At 42.3% G+C, this 24,109-nt stretch overlaps 1 protein-coding gene across 1 annotated transcript; it reads left to right on the top strand.

Moving 5' to 3' along the window:
- Positions 1 to 617: 617 nt before the first annotated feature.
- LOC147453103 (glutamate receptor 3.1-like) lies at positions 618 to 8,702 on the top strand. The gene is made up of 2 exons (XM_086519085.1): positions 618 to 1,114; positions 8,245 to 8,702. Exons 1-2 carry the CDS (start codon positions 701 to 703, stop codon positions 8,530 to 8,532), a joined length of 702 nt encoding a protein of 233 aa, XP_086375211.1. The 5' UTR covers positions 618 to 700; the 3' UTR covers positions 8,533 to 8,702.
- The last annotated feature ends 15,407 nt before the right edge of the window (positions 8,703 to 24,109 follow it).

The following is a 24,109-nucleotide window of genomic DNA, read 5'->3' as shown; positions in this document are numbered from 1 at the left end:
AAAATAGTACAAACAAATTAATGACTAAATGAATATTCAAATAAACGAATATTCAAAGACTTTTAATAATATTCATTATTATCTTTGCCAGCATATTGTTGTAGTAGACCTTGAGTTGGAGTCTTGAATAATAGTTTGAAGATTCAACAGTTGGGAAAAGAAACTTTTATAGTACCTCTTGCGGAAAAGAGGAAGAAAAGAAAAAGATAGCTCAAATTTCTAAAACATAGAAAGGAAGTTGTGTATGCTTAGGAAAATGATTTTTGTCGAGCATTGACTTTCGAATTGGGCATGCCGGGGATGGAGGCTTTTGACGTTTCAAGTTTGAACAGGTGGTGAGTGGCTTCAACGTGGACGGAGAAAAGTCACTATCGTTGACTTACCCTCCCCCCCCCCCCCCCCCCCTCTCTCTCTCTCTCTCTCTCTCGATACTCATTGATCCTAGTCAGATTTTGCCAAGAGGAAATTTTAGAAAATTAGGTTATTTTCAGGCTTTTACACTATTTTTCTCTATTTTGGGGCGAAATTTCTCCTTTTTCCCTTGCCCTCAACGGGCATTTTTGAAAATTGAAAACGGCAAGATATTAAGCCGAGACACATTTCTCCCGAACACCGATTCTGATTCGTAGTCTCTCTCTCTCTCTCTCTCACAGAGGCTTCAGCAGATTTAGGGTTTCCAAATTTACTGTCGACGATTCCTATGCAGAGTAGTACTAGCCCCGCACGATCAGCAAGAGTAGTGACGTTAAGCATCAAATTAGCGGGCGTGTGGCTATTGGTAAGCTGCACATGCGCCATAACCGCTGGTGCACCAGATAATGAGAGGAGCTGTCCGGCGACGCCCTTGTCGCCCGTCATGGCGGCGACCAAGGAGCAAGCGCAGCTGAAGGTGCTGGTGCCCAACATACGCTCGCTCCGCCAGTTCGTCAACTGCTCCGACCCGGCGCGCGTTCGTGGCTTCTGCATCGATGTCTTCGAGATGGCGCTCTCCATTCTCCTCCCCAGCAGCAGCGCCTCCCCCAACATGTCCATCCACTACTCATGCTTCAACTTCACCGGCAATGCCTCGTCCGGCCCCACCTATAACGACATGGTCGACCTCGTCGCAAATGGGGTACGCTCTACTTCCCTCTTGAGGGAGTTAATGATAGGGCTTTAAGGATTATGAAAAATCATTAGCCAACCTCTGAACTTTCAAACGACCTTAAAAATTGGAAATGAGGAGTAAAAAAGCTGGTCATGGAGAGGGCCAGGGCTAGAAAAAAACATTATTCCTAACCGATCAAAATAAGGAGAAACTTGAAATTCTCCCGGTTTTCAGGTCAAAATTTGAAGCTTTTGCTGGTAATCACACCACAACTTGTGCAAATTCACCGGTTTTCTTAAAGGCAAGCTTAAAATCTAATCGGGATTTTATAATTTCAGCCGGTTAAAATACACTAGACCCCGGTTGTTAACAGCCCAACTTGGCGTCACTAGAAAAATACATTTCCCCTAACTGAAAAAAGTAAGGGCAAACTTTAAATTCTCCCGGTTTTGAGGTCAAAATTTGAAGCCTTTATCGATATTTACACTAAAACTTATGTAAAATTCCTGATTTTCTTCAAGGCAAGCTCAAAATCTAATCGGGATTTTTTGTTGCAATTAGTTGAAATAGATTGGACCCTAGTTTCTCTCAAACATTGGTCATGCATTGGTTGTCTATAAGTGTGTGAGATGTCATCATTGCACACATACATGATGCCGATTCCCCAAGGAAGCTTGTAATCGTTTGATCACATTGTATGGCACCAACCGAAAGACAAGGAAATTGAAATTACAAGTATGAGAGCTCTACTGTCTACACATAGTTGATAAGAAAACTACATGTCAATGGTTATGCACTGAAGATTGAACCCCTTGCACTTAATTATTGGTGTTATAGTCATGATGTTGACAAGGTGGAAGTATGCTTGTGTGGCTTAGTAGCACCGCCATACAAGCTACTCAATGCATCTATAGTATGCTTGTGTGGCTTAGTGGCACCGCCATACAAGCTACTCAATGCATCTATATAGACTTGTTCAAACATATTCACAAATTTTAGAATCACGTATGTCGAAGGAGAAAAGTCTTGGAGAGGATTCTCCTCCACAAGGTACAAACAATGTTTAACAAACCTTCTACACAGTCAAGGGAAGAAGCAGAGGTTAAGATGTACATCAAAAAGGAGGTGTACATCACGAAGGAGGACATGATCGAGGTAAACAAAAGCAAGGGAAGAAGGAGAGGTTGAGTTGTACATCACGAAGGAAGTCATGATCAAGGTAAACACAATTAAGGACCATACTAGTCATATATTTTCAAGCACGAGGGGCCACAAGAATCATTCACAAAATTATAGTAAAAGGATGCTAAAATTCTAGCAATAACTGACTCATCCACTCACAATTGTAAGTATGGGAAAAAGGAAAAAAACAATAAGGAAACACTCGGGATAATACTGCGCATCCGATTATGCAGTAAAAATTTGTTCCCTTGTATTTGGCTAATGGCAAAGTGAAGTACTTAGCTTTTATACTCCACACTCCAAACATTACAAAAAACCGATTTTTTTCTCTTAAAATAACAGAATAAGGCTTGAAAAGACAGGGTATTAATGTTTGTGGACTATTTCTGGAGAACAATATTTAATTGGTTGCACAAGAAATTAAGATACTCTGTAGGATGTTTATGCTTGGTGTATGCATGCGGTAGGTTAGAGTTTCCACCTTTTGTCAAGGAGGTTGAGTGGTTTGCGTGCACTAAAGTCTAGCACAAACTATTAATTGTGTAAATGTGTAAAGGTAAAAATAAGCTGCATAGTCATGAGCAGTGTTAGAAAAAAACCGGGGTACAGTGTATTTTAACCGGCTAAGATCGTAAAATCCCGGTTAGATTTTTGAGCTTGCCTTAAAGAAAACCGGCAAATTTACACAAGTTTTAGTGTAAATACCGGCAAAAGCTTCAAATTTTGACCTAAAAACCGGTAGAATTTCAAGTTTGCCCTTATTTTCTTTGGTTAGGAAAAATGTATTTTCTAGCCCTGGTCATGAGCTTGTTCCTAGTTTCCAAGTTTCAAGGATTTTGAGTTGCGAAAGGGAAAGCAAGTCTTGATGTGTTCGCTATTGCACCCATTCCTAGTAAAGAGCTCTTGAGGTGATGAGACAAGCGCTGCACATGGAAAGGTTCATAGATGTGTTAAATTTTGCATTTGGTCTTTATTAGGGGATTACATGATGGGTAGGTGGGAGGTCGTAGACAAGAGGGAGAGATATATATGCCGCCTTTCTGACCCTCGCTGCCTTCCTTGCATAGTCAGTCTCTGTGTATGTGTGTGTGTGTGTCTTCCATTGCGAGGTATGCTCAAGGCAAGAGAGGTTTGCAATTAGCGTGGTGCGATGGGGGTGGTTGCATCACCTACCTCTTGTTGGGATTGCCAGAAAATATGGTGGAGACAATTGGGACTTGCCCTGATCTTAGGTATGCTCAAGGGAGGTGGACATTGCAGGTGTACAAAGAAAGAGACTTGATGTTTGTGAGGGACGGCGCGTCGACAGCAAGGTAGACACACCTCATCTTTTTTTTTTTATGGGAGGCCTGTTGTCGAAATTGCAAGAAGAGGGTTGTGTGTTTGACAGAGAGAGGACTCTGCATGGAGCTTTGTTTTGCCATGTTGTTGCCTGTTTTTCCTTCCTGGTTCGTGCGAGTGACAGAGTAGCATTTGTGCTTGGATTAGGCTTGTTCAGCCTAACAAGAGTACTCAAGGGCATCAAGGGATCAATGGCGGCCATGGCAAGGTCGCAGGGGAAGAAACAAAGGGGAGGTCGGGGCTGCCCTCAAAGAGATGGCCTGGGTCGTGATGAATCCAAAGAGTCATGAACGTGTGAGCAAAATGGGTGAGGCAAGCATAATGCGCCGCGGTGTATATGAGATCCAATGAGAGTAGATCAGAGCCGATGATGTGGCCTCTAAGGCAGGATGGGCAAGAGAGGAAAAGGGGGAGGGGGGGTTCACGTCGTCGCCATGGCTGTGGTGTGTCCGACCTCTTGTAAGGTGACTAAAAGGTTGTCCTGCCTTTTGCCTTGGAAAAGAAGAGAATCTAGCAAACTAATTAATGATTGAGTTTAAGATAGACCTAGTAGTAGCTTTTGATACCAAGCCACTTGGGTGCTTTTTAAAGACCATATAATCAATTATGCACCAAGGTTAGGAACCGGATTTGTTGGGGTATAGGCGTCTGTGCCTTGCCCGGCCGCCCAGAGTCTGGGCGCCCACTGACTTGTATACCTTATACATAGCATAAGTGTATAAGGGGCTGCTCACTCTTTGAGTCTCCCCACCCACATCGTGTGTGTGTCTCCTTCTCTCTCTCTCTCTCACTCTCCGTCTGTGGTGCTCCCCGATCCCCTTCAATTGGTATCAGAGCTTTGGCTTCACGACAGATGGAGTGCTACAGAGAAGTGAGCTTTCAGCTATGGTGACCGCGGAGAGCACGACGGCTTTGAGAGCTTCGAGGCGATAGCTCGCTCGCTCTCAACGGTGGAGTTCAATCGCGGAGTTTCACGGAGAGCGATTTTAGCTTGAGGAGCATTGTCTTTGGAGCTTAGGAGCTTGGTGTGGTCAAGCTTGGTCGAGGAGGCGGTTGCGGCTTCCTTGGTGAGAGGAGCTTTTGAGCTCAGTGGAGCTCGTTAGAGAAGTGCTCGGCGGAGGAGAGCTTGACATTCGAGTGCTTGGATGCTGTTGTGGCAGAGCTCTTGTGTTGGAGCTTGCATTGAGAGGACATTGCATCACGCAGAGTGGAGCAAGAGCAGGTTCAAGACTGTGTGCAGCTCGTTTTTGCCATTTTCGGGCTCTAAAACGCAGTTTTTTGCGTAGCTCCGTCATACAGAGTCAGATCTACATGATCCAGGAGTCTAGGTCAGGGTTTTGGCACGCTCCGGACGCGATGGTGATGTCTATTTGCTGAAATTATGCTTTGAATTACAGCAGGTACAGCAGCAGGTTTATTTGTGCACTTTCGGGTCCCAAAAACACTGTTTTTGGCATAGCTTTCACACCCGGACTCGGATACATATGATCCAGGAGTCTACCTTGGGGTTTTGGCACGCTCCGGACGCACTCGTCATATCAGAATTGTAAAATTCTGAACGCTGAATTTTCTGCAGCAGTAGTTGTTTATTGTGTGTCGAGGATTCCACACATGGTTTGCTCTCAGATGTGAGAGTGATATTTGCTGCAAGTTTCCTCACAGGTGGGAGGATACGATGTATGCCTTATGTGGTTTGATGCTCAGGGAGACTAATGTGATTGCATTTTGAGCTCGGCAATGTATGCCTCGAGCATGTTTTTTGGCAGTCACAGGTAGAGCAGATATTTGTGTACTAGATTTGCAGGTGTTTGCAATGATGTATGCAAAATGTGGAGATTGGTGCATGCATTTGGAGTGTGATTTGACGCGCTTTGGTTGCTCATGGTTTTGAGCGTGCAGTCAATTTGGTTACTAGTTTTGTGGCCGTTTTACTGACGAAACTCTGGCGAAATTTTCCCAGGAGTTTTATGCGTATCATTTGCGCGATCTAGGTAGAGATTGCGGGTTGCACTCAACATTTGTGTGCGGTGTTCTCTGCAGGTGGGAGATTTGTGTGTGTGTATGCATCGATACCGCACATTGTGGGCTTGGTGATTAGCTCACGGGTTTGACAGGCGTACAGTTATCTTGGCACACTCACAGGAGTGAGTATTGTGATGTATGCTTGTGTGGCTACGAGCTAGGTAGCCGGATTCGAGCACTAATGGCTTGAGGTTTTTCAGCAGGTTTCAGCTACAGGTTTACAAGTTTACAGGCAGGTTTGAGGGCTTATTTGGGCGCTGAATTTTCAGCCATTGTTTCCTCTTTGCAGGTGTCCATGTATGACTCAGTTGTAGGCTGATCTGGGACACGTTTGTGACTTGTTTATGCAGTTGTTTAAGAGCTGAATTTTGGGGCTGTTTTGGGGCTGATTTGCAGCCATATTTGCAGACTTTTGTTGATGCAATTCGAGCCAGTTTAGGGCTGATTTGGTTGACATTTGCTACTCATTGTTGGTTGCTCTTTGGCGAGCATTATGGCTGATAGTGTTATGTATGACATTGAGGGTACAGGAGACGTATGTTTGTCCTTGCCCAGTGGTATGAGATTTACCCTGCGTCATGTGCGTTATGTGCCAGATCTGAGACGGGATTTGATCTCAGTCAGACAGTTACGGGATAGTGGATGTCAGATTTCGCTACGAGAGCGAGATTTTGTGATGCATTTGGGTTCGCTAGTGATTGCGAGAGGTGCCAGGAGTGGTACAGGTTACCCATTGCATGTGGATCACACGAGAGACGGTGTTGTCTCTGTGATCATGCAGCCAGGTAGAGAGCGAGAGAGCAGGCGAGTCTCTTTTGCTTGTGGGTTGCAGGATGCTTTGCATGGAGTGCAGAGCAGTGACCTTGTTGTGCAGGTTGCGTCTACGGATGCACAGGTAGAGCGGGACAGCTCTAGTGAGTCACAGCAGGATGAGTCATCAGAGGTGATGACAGAGATGACTCACATGGATGTTGAGATGTCGACTATTGTGGAGTCATTTCTTGATATGCTTATGCCAGAGCTTGATGCAGATTCAGGACATATGGATACACTTGGTACACATGTGATATGTGGTGGGCACGAGGAGTCACTCCAGAGCTCGGAGTCAGAGTGCCATGGTCTCTATGATAGGGGACAGGATTGCCATGTGTTGAGTTCTGAGTTGGAGGTGGCAGAGGTTGCCAGGGTTGCATCAACGTTCGGTGTCCTTATGTACGAGATGCTGATCTCGAGGCCCGACATAGCAGCTGCAGTGGGAGCATTTGCAGCAGGGTTGATTAGTCGTTCGATGACTGATCTCGGCATAGAGCATAGGGGAGGTTTGCAGGTATTGCGTACATACTTGCAGTACGTGTGCGGTACGTCTGGTGGTGTATGGACTTACACGGGAGCAGGACAGCCGGATGCACACGATCACAGCCAGCCAGTGGGCATCGGTTGAGAGCGGTTTTCTCTCGCCTTTTGTAGTCTTTAGACTAGGTTCTCTTGCTTAAAGGCACAGTCGCCTTTAAGTGGGAGGTTGTTGGGGTATAGGCGTCTGTGCCTTGCCCGGCCGCCCAGAGTCTGGGCGCCCACTGACTTGTATACCTTATACATAGCATAAGTGTATAGGGGGCTGCTCACTCTTTGAGTCTCCCCACCCACATCGTGTGTGTGTCTCCTTCTCTCTCTCTCTCTCACTCTCCGTCTGTGGTGCTCCCCGATCCCCTTCAGGATTGATCTAGTGAACTTATTCTAGCTATATTGACATCCAATAGAGAGGTTAATTACCTCTTTTTGAAAAGATTAATAGAGCTTGGTCCATAAATAGGGCGACAACAATCATAAGAAAAAGGTAGCAATCAAACTTAATTAATTTTTTCTTGAACAACAAAGGGGACTAGTTATAAGTAATTAAAAGGTTCTGATAAAAAAAGCAGCTTTGCTTTACTAGCTCTGTCCTTTTTTTGTTGAGATGATCACATTCCCAAGCACTATATCATGATTATTAGAGAGAGAGAGAGAGAGAGAGAGAGAGAGAGAGAGAGAGAGAGAGAGAGAGAGAGAGAGAAGAGAGTATTCAAAATGTGTTATTAGCAAGTGCAATAATGAGGCAATTAACTCACTTATAAATAAATTTTATGAATTGGAAAGACTTCTAAAAAAATGTAGGTGCAAAATGTGTGACTAGATGTTATGAATACTAAAATTCTAAGTCCAAGTATTTGAGAGAATTATTTTCTTTAGTCTATTCATAAGTCTCTTTTATTTCTTTTTCTCTTCCAAATGTATCATTAATTCAGGGGAATGGCCTTGTTACTTGTGTTCTTGGTATGTGCCACACCATTCCAAAGGAGTTTTACATAAAAACATTCAATCCATGGTTGTACACATCCCACAGCAATCTAATTAGTGAAAAAAATTAATTTAAATATTTATTATAGAACAAATTTAGTGCAAGCTTGAATGATTTCAAGGTGTATAACACCTAGTCCTCATGATTAATGAAGCCTATCTTTTGAAAAATCAAGAAATTACAAAAGCACAAAATTAATAAATCTTTTTTTCATTAAAAATAGAGCATATAGATAATGTATAAGGAGAAGTATTTGACAATTTGTGATTTTTTCTAGACATATGATGCAGTTGTAGGAGATGTCACAATTGGATCATCTCGATCATCAAAAGTGGATTTTACACATCATTACATGGAATCAGGGGTGGTCATCTTGGGAAAGATAGCTTATGAAGCAACTCCTCTTTGGTTATTCTTTGGATGGCCCTTTTCCCTACGTATGTGGTGCACTATTTTGGGGGCATTTTTCTTTGCGGGATTCTTAGTGTGTTCTCTAGAGAGAAAGGACAACCCAGAGTTTGCGCAAGGAAGCCTTGGCCAACGTGCTTATAAAATCTCTTGGTGAGTGAAAAATTAACTACTTTGAGCTCATCTATAGAGTATTTGCTATAAGTGTTCTTTTTTTTAATCTTATGTCAATTATCATTTGTTGGTTTTGTCTATGCAATAGATATCATCTATTGCATAAGACATCAATTGTTATCTATTAACAATTAATACTCTTGTTTTATTTTATGTCAATTATCAACTATTGATGCTGTCTTATGCAATAAATATCATGAAATTGGTCAAAAGAAAATGGTATAGAATTATATTCTCCATATGCCAACAAGTTTATATCCTTTTTCATGTAATAGATACATAAATTACTTACATTGTACTTTGCCAGTGAAATGTCATCAATGCCAAACAAAGAGAGCTAATAGATGTTAAGACATAGGGTGGCAGAAAAGCAATCCATGAAGGTCCAAGATCAAGATATCAAGATGAAGCAAGATGGACTGCAAGAAGCAAAAAAAGAATCTCCAAGAAGATTATGGTGACATAGAAAGCCTCAATATTAGAGATAGTGAAAATCAAGTGGATATGTAGAGGCTTTAAGGCAAAAATGAAGAGTGAAAAAAAGGCTTATGAGAAGTTAATGGCTTTATATGATTCAATCACATCTAGTCTAACTACACTTCTGATGAACCAAGGAGCAAAATCATCTATGGAAATAGCTCCATATTCACAACACAATGAGGAGATAGCAAAGCTCAAGAAGTGTAACATTTAATGGCCTAAAAACTTGTGTGTAGCGGAAATTAGCATGAACATAGTGGGCATTTCATTAGAATAGATTCCTAATGAGAATTACAAGAGTGCTTGGGTGGAGAGAGCAACAAAAAGCATAACACCTAGTTAGATAGCATGAACAATACTTTCAAAAGAGAGAGAAATTAAGTTATTGACAACAATTGAGGACCGGATTTGCATGGAGCCGGTCCCCCCTCCAAAAGGCTTTGTATTATGGTTTCTCCCATCAAGAGAGACATTGTACAATACAATTCTTTGTGTTCCTTCAAGACTAGCTAGTGCAATGAAGATGAAAGCTTCATGCACTAAGCAAAACACTACATCAATTATCCCTGGTCTCAGACCCAAGACCTCACACACCTTCAAAGATGGTGAGAGCTAGCAGGATATGAGAGTAGATTGAGAGGAAGAAGGAGTATCTTACAAGAAAGATGTACATCTCCTCACATAATCACTCATATTAGCATAGCTTAGATTAGTAATTAGCATGGTAGAGGAGATGAGCATGCATTGAAGCTTGTCTCTTGGTTGGATTTGCATCACAAAGCCAACAGTTGTTGGTGTAGGCCTCCCTTCTCACAAGCTTGGAGTAGGTGGTAAGCTTTCCATTAAAGCTTGAGAAGGAGAGAGAGTCTTCTTTAGTTCACACATGAGATTGTGTGAGTGTGTGTGTGATAATGCCTTGCAAAAATCAGCCCCCTCTCTCTCTCTCTTGGCCGACCCCCCTTGCTATTTGCTCTTGCTATCCTCTCATTGGTCCCCTTTGCCTCCTGGCCAATAGGAATCATAGAAGCCATTGGGCTGCTACATGCTCATTGGACCCCTTGGGAGACTGTCCAATAGTCTTCTAGAGGACTTAATTCTCATTGCTTCTTTTATTAAGTGTTTTTAAATTAATTAAACTAGATTTACTCTAGCCTAATTCTCATTGGTCCACCTCCAAGGCCATCCAATAGGAATTGGGTACACCTTGTGGGCATCTGGGCTAGGGAGCTGACATGTGTCCCTCATTCCCTTTGTGTAAAGGGAGCTTGTGTGTGTGTGTGTGTGTGTGTGGCTTTCTCTCTCATCCCCTACAAGAAAGGCTCGCCCCCTCCTAAGTAGAGATTGTAAAGACTTTTTTGTACACACACAAAGCATCCAATTGCCCTATGGTTGACCTTTGGACACAACCTTTGAATTTTGGAACCTTAGCATTTTGGAAGTCTTAATGGGCTGAACCTTACGGTCTTTTTAGCCCATTGTTGCACATGGATCTTTTGCAGATGCCCCCCCCCCCTTTGGATCCCTATTTTCCCTCCTTTGGATCCCTACTATGGCCAGTCTGCTAGCTTAACCAATATTCTAGCTTTTTCTCCCCTGGCACTTCCTCATATTAAATGATCAGTTTAACATGAGAAAATCATTTAGGAGAATTAGATATTGATTATTATGACATTACCTCTCTCTTGAAATCATAGTCGTCCTCGACTATGGTGTAGAGAAGATAAAGCATATTCATGAGTCCTTTTCTTAGCGGGTAGAGGATCCCTATGTTATCCTACGACATCATTCTACAATGGATGACTAGTCCATTTGGTGCTTGAGAGCCTGAGGCTGCCGCAAGCATACCTGCACATTAGTCCTATCAATCTTCCATAGTAGAGTGACAAGCTCTACTTGGTGTTTGGGAGACGTCGTCTCCGCAAACTTGATCTAAGCATGCATACTACTTCATTTTTGTGCACAATAAAGAAAAAGAGATTCTTATAAGACAAAAACTTTGTTCATTTTTCACATTTTGTACATTTGCTTACTCTTGGGAAGCATTGTAAGCATTGACAAGGTTTAGGTTATCCTTTAATTATATACCTTGCATCCATCTAGCATCTTCAAAAGGATAATTCTTAAATTTAATAAGATATCGTCGGATAGTCTTACCGCCTCTTAATACCTTGTCTTCATGTCGAATAATGGACTCGGGTTGCAGCACCTCCTCTTGGTCCTCGATCTCCTGTGGGTCTTCATGTTAAGTATGGAGCCTGATTTACCCTTGTAATTTTCTGTGCTAAAAGCGCACATTTGTAAGGCCCCCATTATGAGGAGAAGCCATCGTGCGTGAAGGAAAATCACTCACCGAAAACCAAAATTTTCATGGACAAGAATCAGGGACAACTTTAAAGGCCCGCCCCCGAGACTTTTTTTTTCGCCGGAATATTATGGCTGGACGGCGGTCGAAAAGTGGTCGGAAAACAACCGGTCGGTTGGCCGGTGGCCGGTAGTCAATGGCCGGTGGTCGGAAGTCAATGGCCGGTGGCCGAATTCAAAAGCGGACTTGTCTTCTCAAGGGCGGCCACACATGGGCGGATTGGAGGGTCCGATTTGGACTTATTCACACAAGGGCGGCTACACATGGCTGTCTCTCATAAGAGAGGGCAGCCCTTTTGGCCTATAAAAGGAGGCCATTTCTACACACATTTCATAGTGTGAAGTTGATGCAACAAGGTGAGTGTGAGGTGGTGAGAGTGAAGCAAGGCGGGAGCTCCATTAAGGGTATAATCCCTTTGTAAACTACTTCTTGTTTTGAAGTACTAAAGCCATTGAGTGGCTGCTTTCCCGTGGACGTAGCCCATATTGGGTGAACCACGTATATCGTGTGTACTCTCTCTCTCTCTCTCTCTCTCTCTCTACTCTATAATCTCGTGTATATAAATCTGTCTCTCTCCATTACGTAATCTACTCAATTATCTATTTAGCTACGTCTTATTTCCTAACAACTGGTATCAGAGCAAGGTTTGCTCGTAGCTAAATTATCTCAAGGAAAGGATTCCTTGAATTGAGTGGGAGTTATGGCGGAGGAAGGGAAGCTCAAGATTGAGAAGTTCAACGGAAAAAACTACCAACATTGGAAGATGCAGATTGAAGACTATCTTTACCAGAAGGACCTCTATTTGCCACTAGGCGGTCTTGTAAAGAAGCCCGCAACAATGGCAGATGAAGCATGGATTGTCCTTGATTGAAAGGAACTGGGAACAATCCGGTTAAGCTTAGCGTCAACGGTGGCCTTCAATGTTTCGGAGATGAAGACCACGGAGGACTTGATGAAGTCACTTGACGACTTCTACGAGAAACCATCGGCATCCAATAAGGTATTTCTTATGAAGCGCTTGTTCAATCTAAAGATGGCAGAGAATGGTTCAGCTGCAGAACACCTAAATGACTTTAACACAAACATAAGTCAACTTCGATCAGTGAAAATCAATTTCGATGACGAAGTGCGAGCTCTCCTTATAGTATCATCTCTACCGGATAGTTGGGACAGCCTTGTGATCGCTGTAAGTAATTCTATCTCTGGCAGAAATAATCTTAAGTTTGATGATGTTGTGGGTGTTCTCCTAAGCGAGGAAATGCGAAGGAGAAGCAAGGGAGAATCATCAAGTGCTGCACTATCAGTGGAAACAAGAGGAAGGCTTAAGGAGAGGTTCAAAAACCAAAAGGGTCGTGATCGCTCAAGGCGGAGCAAGTCACGCACAAAGTCAGTTCTTGAATGTTGGAACTGCGGCAAGAAGGGCCACGTCAAGAAGGATTGCTGGTCCAAGAAGAAGAAGAAGGAGATAGAGTCTCAAGACAACAAGCCAACATCGAAGGCCAATGTGGCAGGTAAAGTAGAGCAAGATGCTCTAATTCTCTCATTAGATAATGTGTCTAATTTCTGGATAGTAGATTCCGGGGCTTCATTCCATGCGACACCACACAAGCAACATTTCCAAGACTACACCAAAGGTAATTTTGGGTATGTATACTTGGGAGATGATGAAGCTTGTGAGATTGTCGACAAAGGTACAGTTTCTGTCAAAACTGCTAACGGAAATGAATGGAAGCTTAAAGATGTTAGGCATGTTCCTTCTCTTCGCAAAAATTTGATCTCTACAGGACAATTGGACGATGAAGGTCACAACATTGCATTCGGAAACAAACGGTGGAAGATCTCAAAGGGATCTTTGGTGGTTTCCAAGGGTGAAAAAGTCGGTACACTTTACTTGTGTACTGTTAGCACGCAACCTTCAGCTTGTGCAGCAACTACAGAAGTTGACAGTGCGGTGTGGCACTACCAACTTGGGCATATGAGTGCCAAAGGAAGGCAAATCCTTCAAACAAAGAATCTTCTACCAGGTTTGAAAGAAGTGGACTTATAGTTTTGTGAAGATTGTGTTTATGGTAAACAAAAGAGGGTAAAATTTCAAAAATCAAGAAATGAAAGAAAAAATAAAAAACTTGAGTTGGTTCATTCTGATGTTTGGGGTCCTGCAAGTACACCATCACTTGGTGGCTCATTGTACTATGTAACATTCATAGACAATGCGACTAGAAAAACATGGGTTTATGTCATGAAAAATAAATCCGATGTATTTTCCATATTTCAAAGGTAGAAAGCCTTTGTGGAGAATGAAACAGGTACCAAGGTTAAATGCCTCAGATCCGACAATGGAGGCGAATATTGCAGCCAAGCTTTTGAAAGCTTTTGTGCTAGCAATGGCATTCGGAGGCAAAGGACAACCCCAAGGACACCTCAACAAAATGGGATTTCGGAAACGATGAACAGGACAATCATGGAACGAGCACGAAGCATGCGGCTACATGCAGGCCTATCGCTTGAGTTTTGGGCGGAAGCTGTAAGTACGTCTGTGTACTTAATCAATCGGTCACCCTCAACAGCATTGGATGGGGGAGTTCCAGAAGAGGCATGGACAGGTAAACCGGTGAATTATGCATTTCTCAAAGTGTTTGGGTGTGAGGCTTTCATGCACATAGATAGAAGCCTAAGATCAAAGTTAGATGCAAAGTCCAAAAAGTGTTTCTTCATTGGCTATGGAGAAGGAGACTTTGGGTATCGCTTATGGAATCCTAAAGATGGTAAAATCTTAAGGAGTAGGGATGTAATTTTTAACGAACAAAATATGTACAAAGATTACTTGGAAAGAAAACAAACAAAAGAAACAGGTGATGAGTACATGGAGCTTGAGGACGGTGAAGACTCAAGGACTGCAAACGGTGACAATGTGCAACAACGTCAACCAAATGAGGAGCCTCAACCTATTCCCCGAAGATCTACAAGAGCAAGTAGACCTCCAGAAAGGTTTGTTCCTTCCTTCAACCATCTCTTGATCTCAGATTCTGGAGAGTCGGAATCATATGAAGAAGCTATGCAACATGAATCCAAAGAAGAATGGACGAATTAAGAGCATGCAAGTGGAGATGGACTCACTTCATCGCAACCAAACATGGGCGTTGGTTGAGTTGCCTAAAGGTAAGCGAGCACTTCAAAACAAATGGGTGTACAAGCTAAAGGAAGAAGAAGGTGGGAAGAAAAGGTACAAGTCTAGGCTTGTGGTAAAAGGTTTTTCTCAAAAGAAAGGTATTGACTTCAATGAAATATTTTCTCCTGTTGTAAAAATGAACTCAATTAGGCTTGTCTTAAGCCTTGTGGCTGCTCATGATCTAAATCTCGAGCAAATGGATGTAAATACGGCATTCCCTCACGGTGACTTAGAGGAGGAAATCTACATGCTTCAACCAAAGGGGTATGAAGTAAAAGGTAAGGAGAAAATGGTTTGCAGATTAAAGAAGAGCTTGTATGGTTTAAAGCAAGCATCAAGACAATGGTACTTGAAGTTTGATCGATGGATGTTGGATCATGGATTCACAAGATGCAACTCGGATCACTGCGTCTACACGGAGAATTTAGGAGATGGGAAATTCATCATCCTAATGTTGTATGTTGATGACATGTTGATTGCAAGTGCTAACATGCACGACATCAAAGACCTAAAAGAGGATCTGTCCAAATCTTTTTCAATGAAAGATTTAGGTGCTGCAAAGAGGATACTTGGTATGAAAATATCAAGGGACAAGACGAAGGAGACAATAAAGCTATCTCAAGAAGATTACATCAAGAAGGTACTAGAAAGGTTTGCAATGCAAAATGCAAAACCAGTTTCTACACCTTTGGCTGGTCATTTTAAACTAACGAAGGATATGTGTCCAAAGACACAAGAGGAGATACCCTATATGTCTAAAGTTCCATATGCTGCAACGGTAGGTTCTCTAATGTATGCTATGGTCTGGACAAGGCCAGACATTGCACATGCAGTGGGAGTTGTGAGTAGGTTCATGGACAACCCAGGTAAAGAGCATTGGCAAGCTGTGAAGTGGATACTTAGGTATCTAAAAGGGACAACAAAAAATGCTTTGTATTTTGGAGGAACTGATATTTTTCTAGAAGGGTATGCTGATGCAGATATGGCAGGTGACAAAGATACTTGAAGGAGCACTACTGGCTATGTGTTCACGGTTGGAGGCACAGCAGTAAGCTGGGCTTCAAAGCTGCAGAAAGTGGTTTCACTTTCTACCACGGAAGCAGAGTATGTAGCAATGACGGAGGCAAGTAAAGAAATTCTGTGGCTTCACAGATTCTTAGAAGAGCTTGGATTCAAACAAGACAATTGTGTCTTGTACAGTGATAGCCAAAGCGCTATCCATCTTGTGAAGAACTCAGCCTTTCATTCAAGGACAAAGCACATTGAGGTGAGATATCACTTCATACGCACTCTTTTGGAAGAGGGACAACTAAAGCTAGGAAAGGTGCATACAAGTGAAAATCTTGCAGACATGTTTACAAAGGTGGTCAACAAGGAGAAGTTGAGCTTTCGCTCATCTTCAATCGGCATTCAACGATAAGAAGCCAGAATGGAAAACAGTCACAGGTTTGGTTTGGAGATCAGTCTCCATGTGGGTCTTCATGTTAAGTATGGAGCCTGATTTACCCTTGTAATTTTTTGTGGTAAAAGCACACATTTGTAAGACCCCCATTATGAGGAGAAGCCATCGTGCGTGAAGGAAAATCACTCACCGGAAACCAAAATTTTCACGGACAAGAATCAGGGGCAACTTTAAAGGCCTCGGGGGCGGAGGCCCCCGAGACTTTTTTTTTCGCCGGAGTATTCTTTTTCGCCGGAATATTATGGCCGGACGGCGGTCGGAAAGTGGTCGGAAAACAACCAGACGGTTGGCCGGTGGCCGGTAGTCAATGGCCGATGGCCGGTGGTCAGAAGTCAATGGCCGGAGGCCGAATTCAAAAGCGGACTTGTCTTCTCAAGGGCGGCCACACATGGGCGGATTGGAGGGTCCGATTTGGACTTATTCGCACAAGGGCGACTACACATGGCTGTCTCTCATAAGAGAGAGCAGCCCTTTTGGCCTATAAAAGGAGGCCATTTCTACACACATTTCATAGTGTGAAGTTGATGCAACAAGGTGAGTGTGAGGTGGTGAGAGTGAAGCAAGGCGGGAGCTCCATTAAGGGTATAATCCCTTTGTAAACTACTTCTTGTTTTGAAGTACTAAAGCCATTGAGTGGCTGCTTTCCCGTGGACGTAGCCCACATTGGGTGAACCACGTATATCGTGTGTACTCTCTCTCTCTCTCTCTCTCTACTCTATAATCTCATGTATATAAATCTGTCACTCTCCATTAAGTAATCTACTCAATTATCTATTTAGCTACGTCTTATTTCCTAACACTTCAATAGTTGGTTCTTGAAGTGGCTCTTCTTTGTAAGGCTTTAATAGGCTCACATGGAACGCATTGTATATGAGCCAATGATTGGGCAACTTGAGTTGATAGGCCATCTCATTGATTGGCCTAAGAATCTGGAAGGGACCATAGTACCTTTTTGCTAGTTTAGCATAGTACTTTTGGTGTCCCGTAGGATTCTTGCCCGTCGTGTGCCTTAATCGAGCCTTGGGAAACTTTAATAAGACCCATTATTTTCTTTAAAGGTTTGGGCTCTTCTATGCCTATCAGCAGCAGCCTTTTGCCTTTGCTGTGAGATAGAGATAGCATCCTTAATCTTTTGAAAAGATTCTTGTAGGTCTCGACTATACTCATCTGCAGCGAAGATCTTCCCATGTACCTTAAGTAGCAAGGGACTTAGAGAAGTTTAGCCTTGTCCCTAAATTCTCAAAGAGACCCTTCCAGAAATTACTGGTCATTCTAGGATCTCTATCTGACACTATGGACATTGTGGACATTGGCAAGCCACGGTACTTGAAAATTTGTGAAATGAAGAGGGTTTCCATTTGATGGGCTTTGATAGTCTTTTTGACAGGTATAAAACGAGCTTGTTTACTGAACCTGTCTACTATCGTCCATATTCCCGTATTCCCATGGATAGACTTAGGCAATCCAAAGATAAAATCCATGGATATTCTCTCCCATGGTGAATTAGGGATTGGCAAGGGTTGAAGCAATCCAAGTTGCTTCCCTCTATCAAATTTTGTCTTTTGGCATACCACACATTTAGAAACATACTCTTGTATGTTCACTTTCATGGTAGGCCAATAGAAATATGTTTCAATTCCCTTTAAGGAAGACTGAATCCCTCTATGCCCCGCATAAGGTGGAGCATGAGATTCATACATTACTTTCTCACGTAGTGAGTTAGTAACGCATAGTCTATTGCCATAGAGAAGATAACCATCTTGTAAAGTAAATGGTTCTTCTTTCTTCCCTAATGCAAGGGCTGAAATCACATCTCTAAAATCGGGATCAATAGCGTACTCATGTATCATTGAAGATAGATCATTGTGAGTTGCTATGGAAACTGCATTCACTCTCGGCCGTCTTGAGAGTGTATCAGCTACTTGATTATGCTTGCCCGCAATGTGAGCAATATGAAAATAAAATTGCGAAAGGAAATTTGCCCACCTCATTTGTTTGTCGGAGAGCTTGGTCTGCGTCATGAAGTACTTAAGACTTTGGTGATCCGTTCGTTGCAGAATGAAAGGAGTCCCCAATAAATAGTGCTTCCATGAGTCTAAGGCATGTAGAACTGCAAGGAGTTCCTTTTCATATATGCCTAGAGCTTGCTCAACAGGGTCGAGCCTTCGACTCTCATAGCCTATGGCGTACCCTTCTTGGAGCAAAACAGCTCCAAGGCAATCACCACAATCATCACATTGGACCTCAAATGGTTTTGAGAGATCCGGTAGTGTAAGCACAGGTTGAGAGATAAGCTTTTCTTTAAGCTCTTCGAAAGCATTGTTCTCCTTAGCAGACCATGTATACCTAACGCTTTTCTTTGTTAGGTCATGTAATGGTCCCGCAATTTGTGAGAACTTTTCTATGAAGCGTCTATAGTATGCACGCATACTTATAAAGCTTCTTAGTTCATGAAGATTCTTTGGTTTAGGCCATCCTTTTATTACCTCTAACTTTGCTGGATCCATTTGGATGCCATCTTGAGAGATAATGTGACCTAAATACTGAATCTCTTACAAGAAAAATTCACTTTTCTTTCGATTAACATAAAGTTTATTCTCTCTTAAAACTTGAAATATTACCTGGAGGTGTTGCTTGTGTTCGTCTAATGAATTAGAGTAGATGATAATATGATCAAAGAACACTCCCGTGAAGGTTCGATGAGGCCTGAACAGATTCTCCATCAAGCGGTTGAATGTGGTTGGTGCATTGGTCAAGCCAAAAGGCATGACAAGGTATTCATAAATACTAAATGTGGTGCGAAATGCGGTCTTTACAATGTCTTGATCAACTATCCTTATTTGATGATAACCACTTTTTAGGTCAATCCTATTGAAGTAGGTCGATCATTGTAGCTTATCAAATAGGTCTTCTACCCATGGAACAAGAAACCTATTCTTGATAGTGATCCTATTTAGTGCTCTATAGTCGACACACATACGATATGTGCCGTCTTTCTTTTGCACTAATAGCACAGGTGAGAAAAAATGGAGATGAGCTAGGCCTAACCATGCCCTTCTCAACGAACTCATGCACTTGCCGCATAATCTCCTCTTGTTGAGCTTGAGAAACTCTATAAGGAGGTTTGTTAGGCGGTGAACTTCCTGGAAGAAGTTCAATTGCATGGTACGCGGCCTTTGGGAGTGGACATACTCCGCCATTTCTTCGGTTAAGCCCGCACAAAATTGTTGCTTTTGCTCTCCAAAATCCAACTTTTTGAAGACAGTGGCTTTGAGTTGTAGGTCCCAAAACTTGTCTACATATTTGTGGATGGATTCATAGGGAGAGAGCTTTAAGCTTTGCCATTCGGTGAGTACTTTGTCTTTGGCATCGGTGGCCAAAAACTTCTTCATAATGGAAGCTTTTAAAGCTTTCCATGTTCGTGGAGCTTCACCGTTGGCTCGTAGGCTGGACCACCATTGCCTGGTGGACTTTTGAAAGTGCATAGCTACATGGCGTAGCTTAGAGGACTCCGTGAAGACCTCATCTCCAAACGCCACATCAAACTGTTGGATAAAGGCAAAGACTTTGTCGGTAGCACCAAAGGTGCCATCATAGGTAAGGAAAGAGATACTCTTCCCTCCCTCTTTGAACTTCTTGAGCTTGGACAACCTCTTCCATGCGGCATAAGATTTCCTATGGCCTCTTCTTTTTGATGGTTCAAAGGTTGCACCATCACTTTCTTCAGAAGGTGAAGAATTTGAAGAAGGTGGAGAAGAGGGTGACCTCTTTCTCGCCTTTTTCTTGTCTTGATCTTCGTCGTCTTCACCATCACTTTCATAAGAGGAAGAGGATGAAGAAGATGGAGAAGAGGGTGTCCTCTTTCTCGCCTTTTTCTTCTCTTGCTTTTTATCATCCCTCTTTGAATTATGGTGTGGAGAAGGGTGCGATGGTCTTCTCCTCTTTGGTGGTGATGGAGAGCGTTTAGCCCGCCATCTTCGTGGAGCCATCTCCGCCGAGGTGGCGGGAGACTCACTTCTTTCTCGTTCCTTCAGTGGAGGCTCTTGAGTTCTCCTCTGGGAAGGAGATGCATCATCAATAAGTAAATTCTTGAGCCCTTCGTATGGATTCTCTTCTTCTTCCCGAATCGGAGAGAGACCTTTTTTGGAAGTCTCACAAGGAGGCTTCCTAGGTGTTCTCTCGTCATGGTGATGAGCTTGGAGAATCCCATGAGCACGGAGCTGCCATTGCACTTCACTTTGGAGAGATGGATTGCCCATGGCTTGTTGAAGCCTAGAAACAAGATAGTTAACAAGCGTCGGACCATCATTAGTAGCTTGCTCATTAGTAAAATCAAAGCTATCAACATTAATTTCACTCTCTTTATTATTGTCAGCCATTCTAACAACTTTTAGGTGTAAACTTTTTAGGTGTACTTTGGCACTTCAAGCCATAGTTGCTACTCCTCTTTACCCCTTTAGAAAAAGCACTCAAGCTACTTTACCCGTGGCTCGAATAACATTAATTGAAAGGAATAGAAGAGAGGGTCGTTCAACACCAAAACAACACCGGCTCCTGTCAAGCTTCTAATAGCTCAATAGTGGTTAAGCCGTAGGCAAGCTCCATAGGACTCCACTATTAAGACCATAGCTCTCGATGGTGATTCCGCCTTAACTGCACGAAGGCAGGCGCACTGCAAGTCTAAAAAATCCCTATTCTACTTACTGACAGGCAATTAATAATACCAACCATTTATAGCTACCTTGAGGACCTCCCTTCTTGAGCAAGAAAAGAGAAACCTTGTGCTCTGATACCAATGTAACATTTAATGGCCTAAAAACTTGTGTGTAGTGGAAATTAGCATGAACATAGTGGGCATTTCATTAGAATAGATTCCTAATGAGAATTACAAGAGTGCTTGGGTGGACAGAGCAACAAAAAGCATAACACCTAGTTAGATAGCATGAAAAATACTTTCAAAAGAGAGAGAAATTAAGTTATTGACAACAGGTGAGGACCGGATCAGTCCCCTCTCCAAAAGGCTTTGTATTATGGTTTCTCCCATCAAGAGAGACATTGTACAATACAATTCTTTGTGTTCCTTCAAGACTAGCTAGTGCAATGAAGATGAAAGCTTCATGCACTAAGGAAAACACTTAACAAACACGACATCAATTATCCCGGTCTCAGACCCAGACCTCACACACACCTTCAAAGATGGTGAGAGCTAGCAGGGTATGAGAATAGATTGAGAGGAAGAAGGAGTATCTTACGAGAAAGATGTACATCTCCTCACATAATCACTCATATTAGCATAGCTTAGCTTAGTAATTAGCATGGTAGAGGAGATGAGCATGCATTGAAGCTTGGCTCTTGGTTGGATTTTCATCACAAAGCCAAGAGTTGTTGGTGTAGGCCTCCCTTCTCACAAGCTTGGAGTAGGTGGTAAGCTTTCCATTAAAGCTTGAGAAGGAGAGAGAGTCTTCTTTACTTCACACGTGTGTATGTGATAATGCCTTGAAAAAATCAGCCTCCTCTCTCTCTCTCTCTCTCTCTCTCTCTCTCTCTCTCTCTGTTGGGCGACCCCCCCTTGCTATTTGCTCTTGCTATCCTCTCATTGGATCCCTTTGCCTCCTGGCCAATAGGAATCAGACGAGCCATTGGGCTGCTGAATGCTCATTGGACCCCTTGGGAGACTGTCCAATAGTCTTCTAGAGGACTTAATTCTCATTGGTTCTTTTATTAAGTGTTTTTAAATTAATTAAACTAGATTTACACTAGTCTAATTCTCATTGGTCCACCTCCAAGGCCATCCAATAGGAATTGGGTACACCTTGTGGGCATCTGGGCTAGGGAGCTGGCATGTGTCCCTCATTCCCTTTGTGTAAGGGAGCTTGTGTGTGCGTGTGTGCGTTGTGTGTGTGTGGCTTTCTCTCTCATCCCCTACAAGAAAGGCTCGCCCATTCCTAAGTAGGGATTGTAAAGACTTTTTTGTACACACACAAAGCATCCAATTCCCCTATGGTTACCTTTGGACACAATCTTTGAATTTTGGAACCTTAGCATTTTGGAAGTCTTAATGGGCTGAGCCTTAGGGTCTTTTTAGCCCATTGTTGCACATGGCTCTTTTGCAGATGGCCCCCCCTTTGGATCCCTATTTTCCCTCCTTTGGATCCCTACTATGGCCATCTTTCTAGCTTAACCAAAATTCAGCTTTTTGTCCTTGGCACTTCCCATAATAATTGATCAGTTTTAACATTACAAAATCATTTAGGAGAATTAGATATTGATTATTATGACAAGAATGATCTTGAGGAGGAGAAGATACAAATACATATGCTTGTAAGTGGTATCTGCATGGCCATAACTCCTAGATTGAGATAGAGAGATCAAAGAGATGGAAGACCATATCTCAAAGCTTATAGAAGATATGAGCTCCAAGGAGCACATCACAAAGAAAGAACTGCAGGGAAAAATGATTGATTGTATTGAAGAGATATGCTCTTAAATGAATTGCCATTGTGAAAGAGACCTAGCACGTCAGCTATAGATCATTGTACCTCTGGAACCCCAGAGCTACCTTCCACTTAGATTGAAACTGCTCAAAGTATGTTGACTATATCAAGTTGCTGAACCGCCAATGAATTTTGAATTGGATGGTACACTAGTGATTCTAAACAAGAGTTTTTAAATTGATCAAAGAACGCAAGAAGTGTCTACCAAGGAAATATATGAAATGCGAGCTAGCAGTATTATCTCCACTACAACCCTTCAATTCATCAAACTTGAGGAGAAGTGAAGAACATTGGGCACAAAATTCTCCCATCGCCCCTACTTAACAGCAAAATGTATCGATGGAAAAGAAGATGCATCCAACCCTTGATCCCAAGGGGTGCACATTTTAGAACCCCCCATATTAACTTGCGCTCAGCTAAAAAATTCTTTTTAAACATACTGGAATGAATAAATGACCCCTTATTTTAGGATTTTTCCCCCCTCCAAAATGAATATAAACCTCTTTTGTTAAGTATCTTCTATTCTTTTTCCTATTGTTTCACTGAGATCCCTCTGCTGAACTCATGTGTACTTTAAGAAGATTACATAGTGTACAGACATTCCAACCCCGAGTTTGAATCCAAATCCTGAACGTAGATACAAATTGTAGTCATCGAATACAATGAGGTCAAATGAATTCAACCTTATCTAAAGTAATGGTTATCCAAAGGCAAGGTGATCAAACACGGTGTCCTCGGTGCAAGGAAACTTGTTGTTGTATTCTCCGCTATTTAGCTTCCGCTAGCGGCGTAACCGCCTTAACATTTGGCGCCGCTGCCGGGGACGAGAGCCCTAAGTAGGTGACCTTAGACTAATCCTACGAGGTGAGTCGTATAAACTACTTTGTATACTTTAGTTAGAAAAGATCTAGGAGTGGTGGACTCCGAAGATCTCGAGAGATACTAGGAAGTGGGGTATTCCTGGGTCTTCCGTGTTGACAGTATTTTTAGTTTAGCTTAGATTTGTTTGTTTTTGTTGGTGTTTTAAGTGTTTTTGATGACATAAAAAGCATTTGCTAGTCCTTGTGTGGCAGTAAATCTCTTTAAAATTTTCAATTACAAAAAATCCATTTTATGATTAGAATAGCTTAGGTAGGGCCTCATTTGATCCTGATCTAGAGCTATCATTGGTGTATTTGCTTGATGGTTGATTGCATGTTAGATCACTAAAAAGTCGCTTTGGTAGTGAAATTGCAATAAACAAAAGTCAGAAAATTTTCTGTGTATCTGATTGTTGCTGAGCACTTGAAAAGAGCTATTGGAAGATTTCTGTGCTGAAAAACTGGAAATCTGCAACTTTAGACATCATACGCGTATGATGTCTTAGGACCAAACAGAGACCAAAATTGAAAATTTGACTTTACCAGAGTGTTTAGAAGGGGGTTTTACCCTAAGATCAACTTAAAACAAGAGCATTAACACTCAAAGAAACCCAAAAAGACAAGTCGGAGTCCAAGAAACGCAAAGAATAGGAAATTTTGGATTCAGATCTTGTTTTTACATTCAAACCTGACAAAAACACTTGAAACTCAATTATAAACATTGGAGAAGGCT

Source organism: Adiantum capillus-veneris, chromosome 8, assembly GCF_014529385.1.
Source record: "Adiantum capillus-veneris isolate H3 chromosome 8, ASM1452938v2, whole genome shotgun sequence".
Taxonomy (NCBI): domain Eukaryota; kingdom Viridiplantae; phylum Streptophyta; class Polypodiopsida; order Polypodiales; family Pteridaceae; genus Adiantum; species Adiantum capillus-veneris.
Note: the sequence above shows the minus strand (reverse complement) of the source record. Positions and strands in the feature narration are given on the sequence as shown.

Bases quoted from the DNA above. Each gene is read 5' to 3' on its own strand.
- LOC147453103 (XM_086519085.1), top strand. From the start codon at position 701: ATGCAGAGTAGTACTAGCCCCGCACGATCAGCAAGAGTAGTGACGTTA. The intron at 1,115-8,244 runs GTACGCTCTACT...GATTTTTTCTAG, and splicing joins TCGACCTCGTCGCAAATGGG to ACATATGATGCAGTTGTAGG.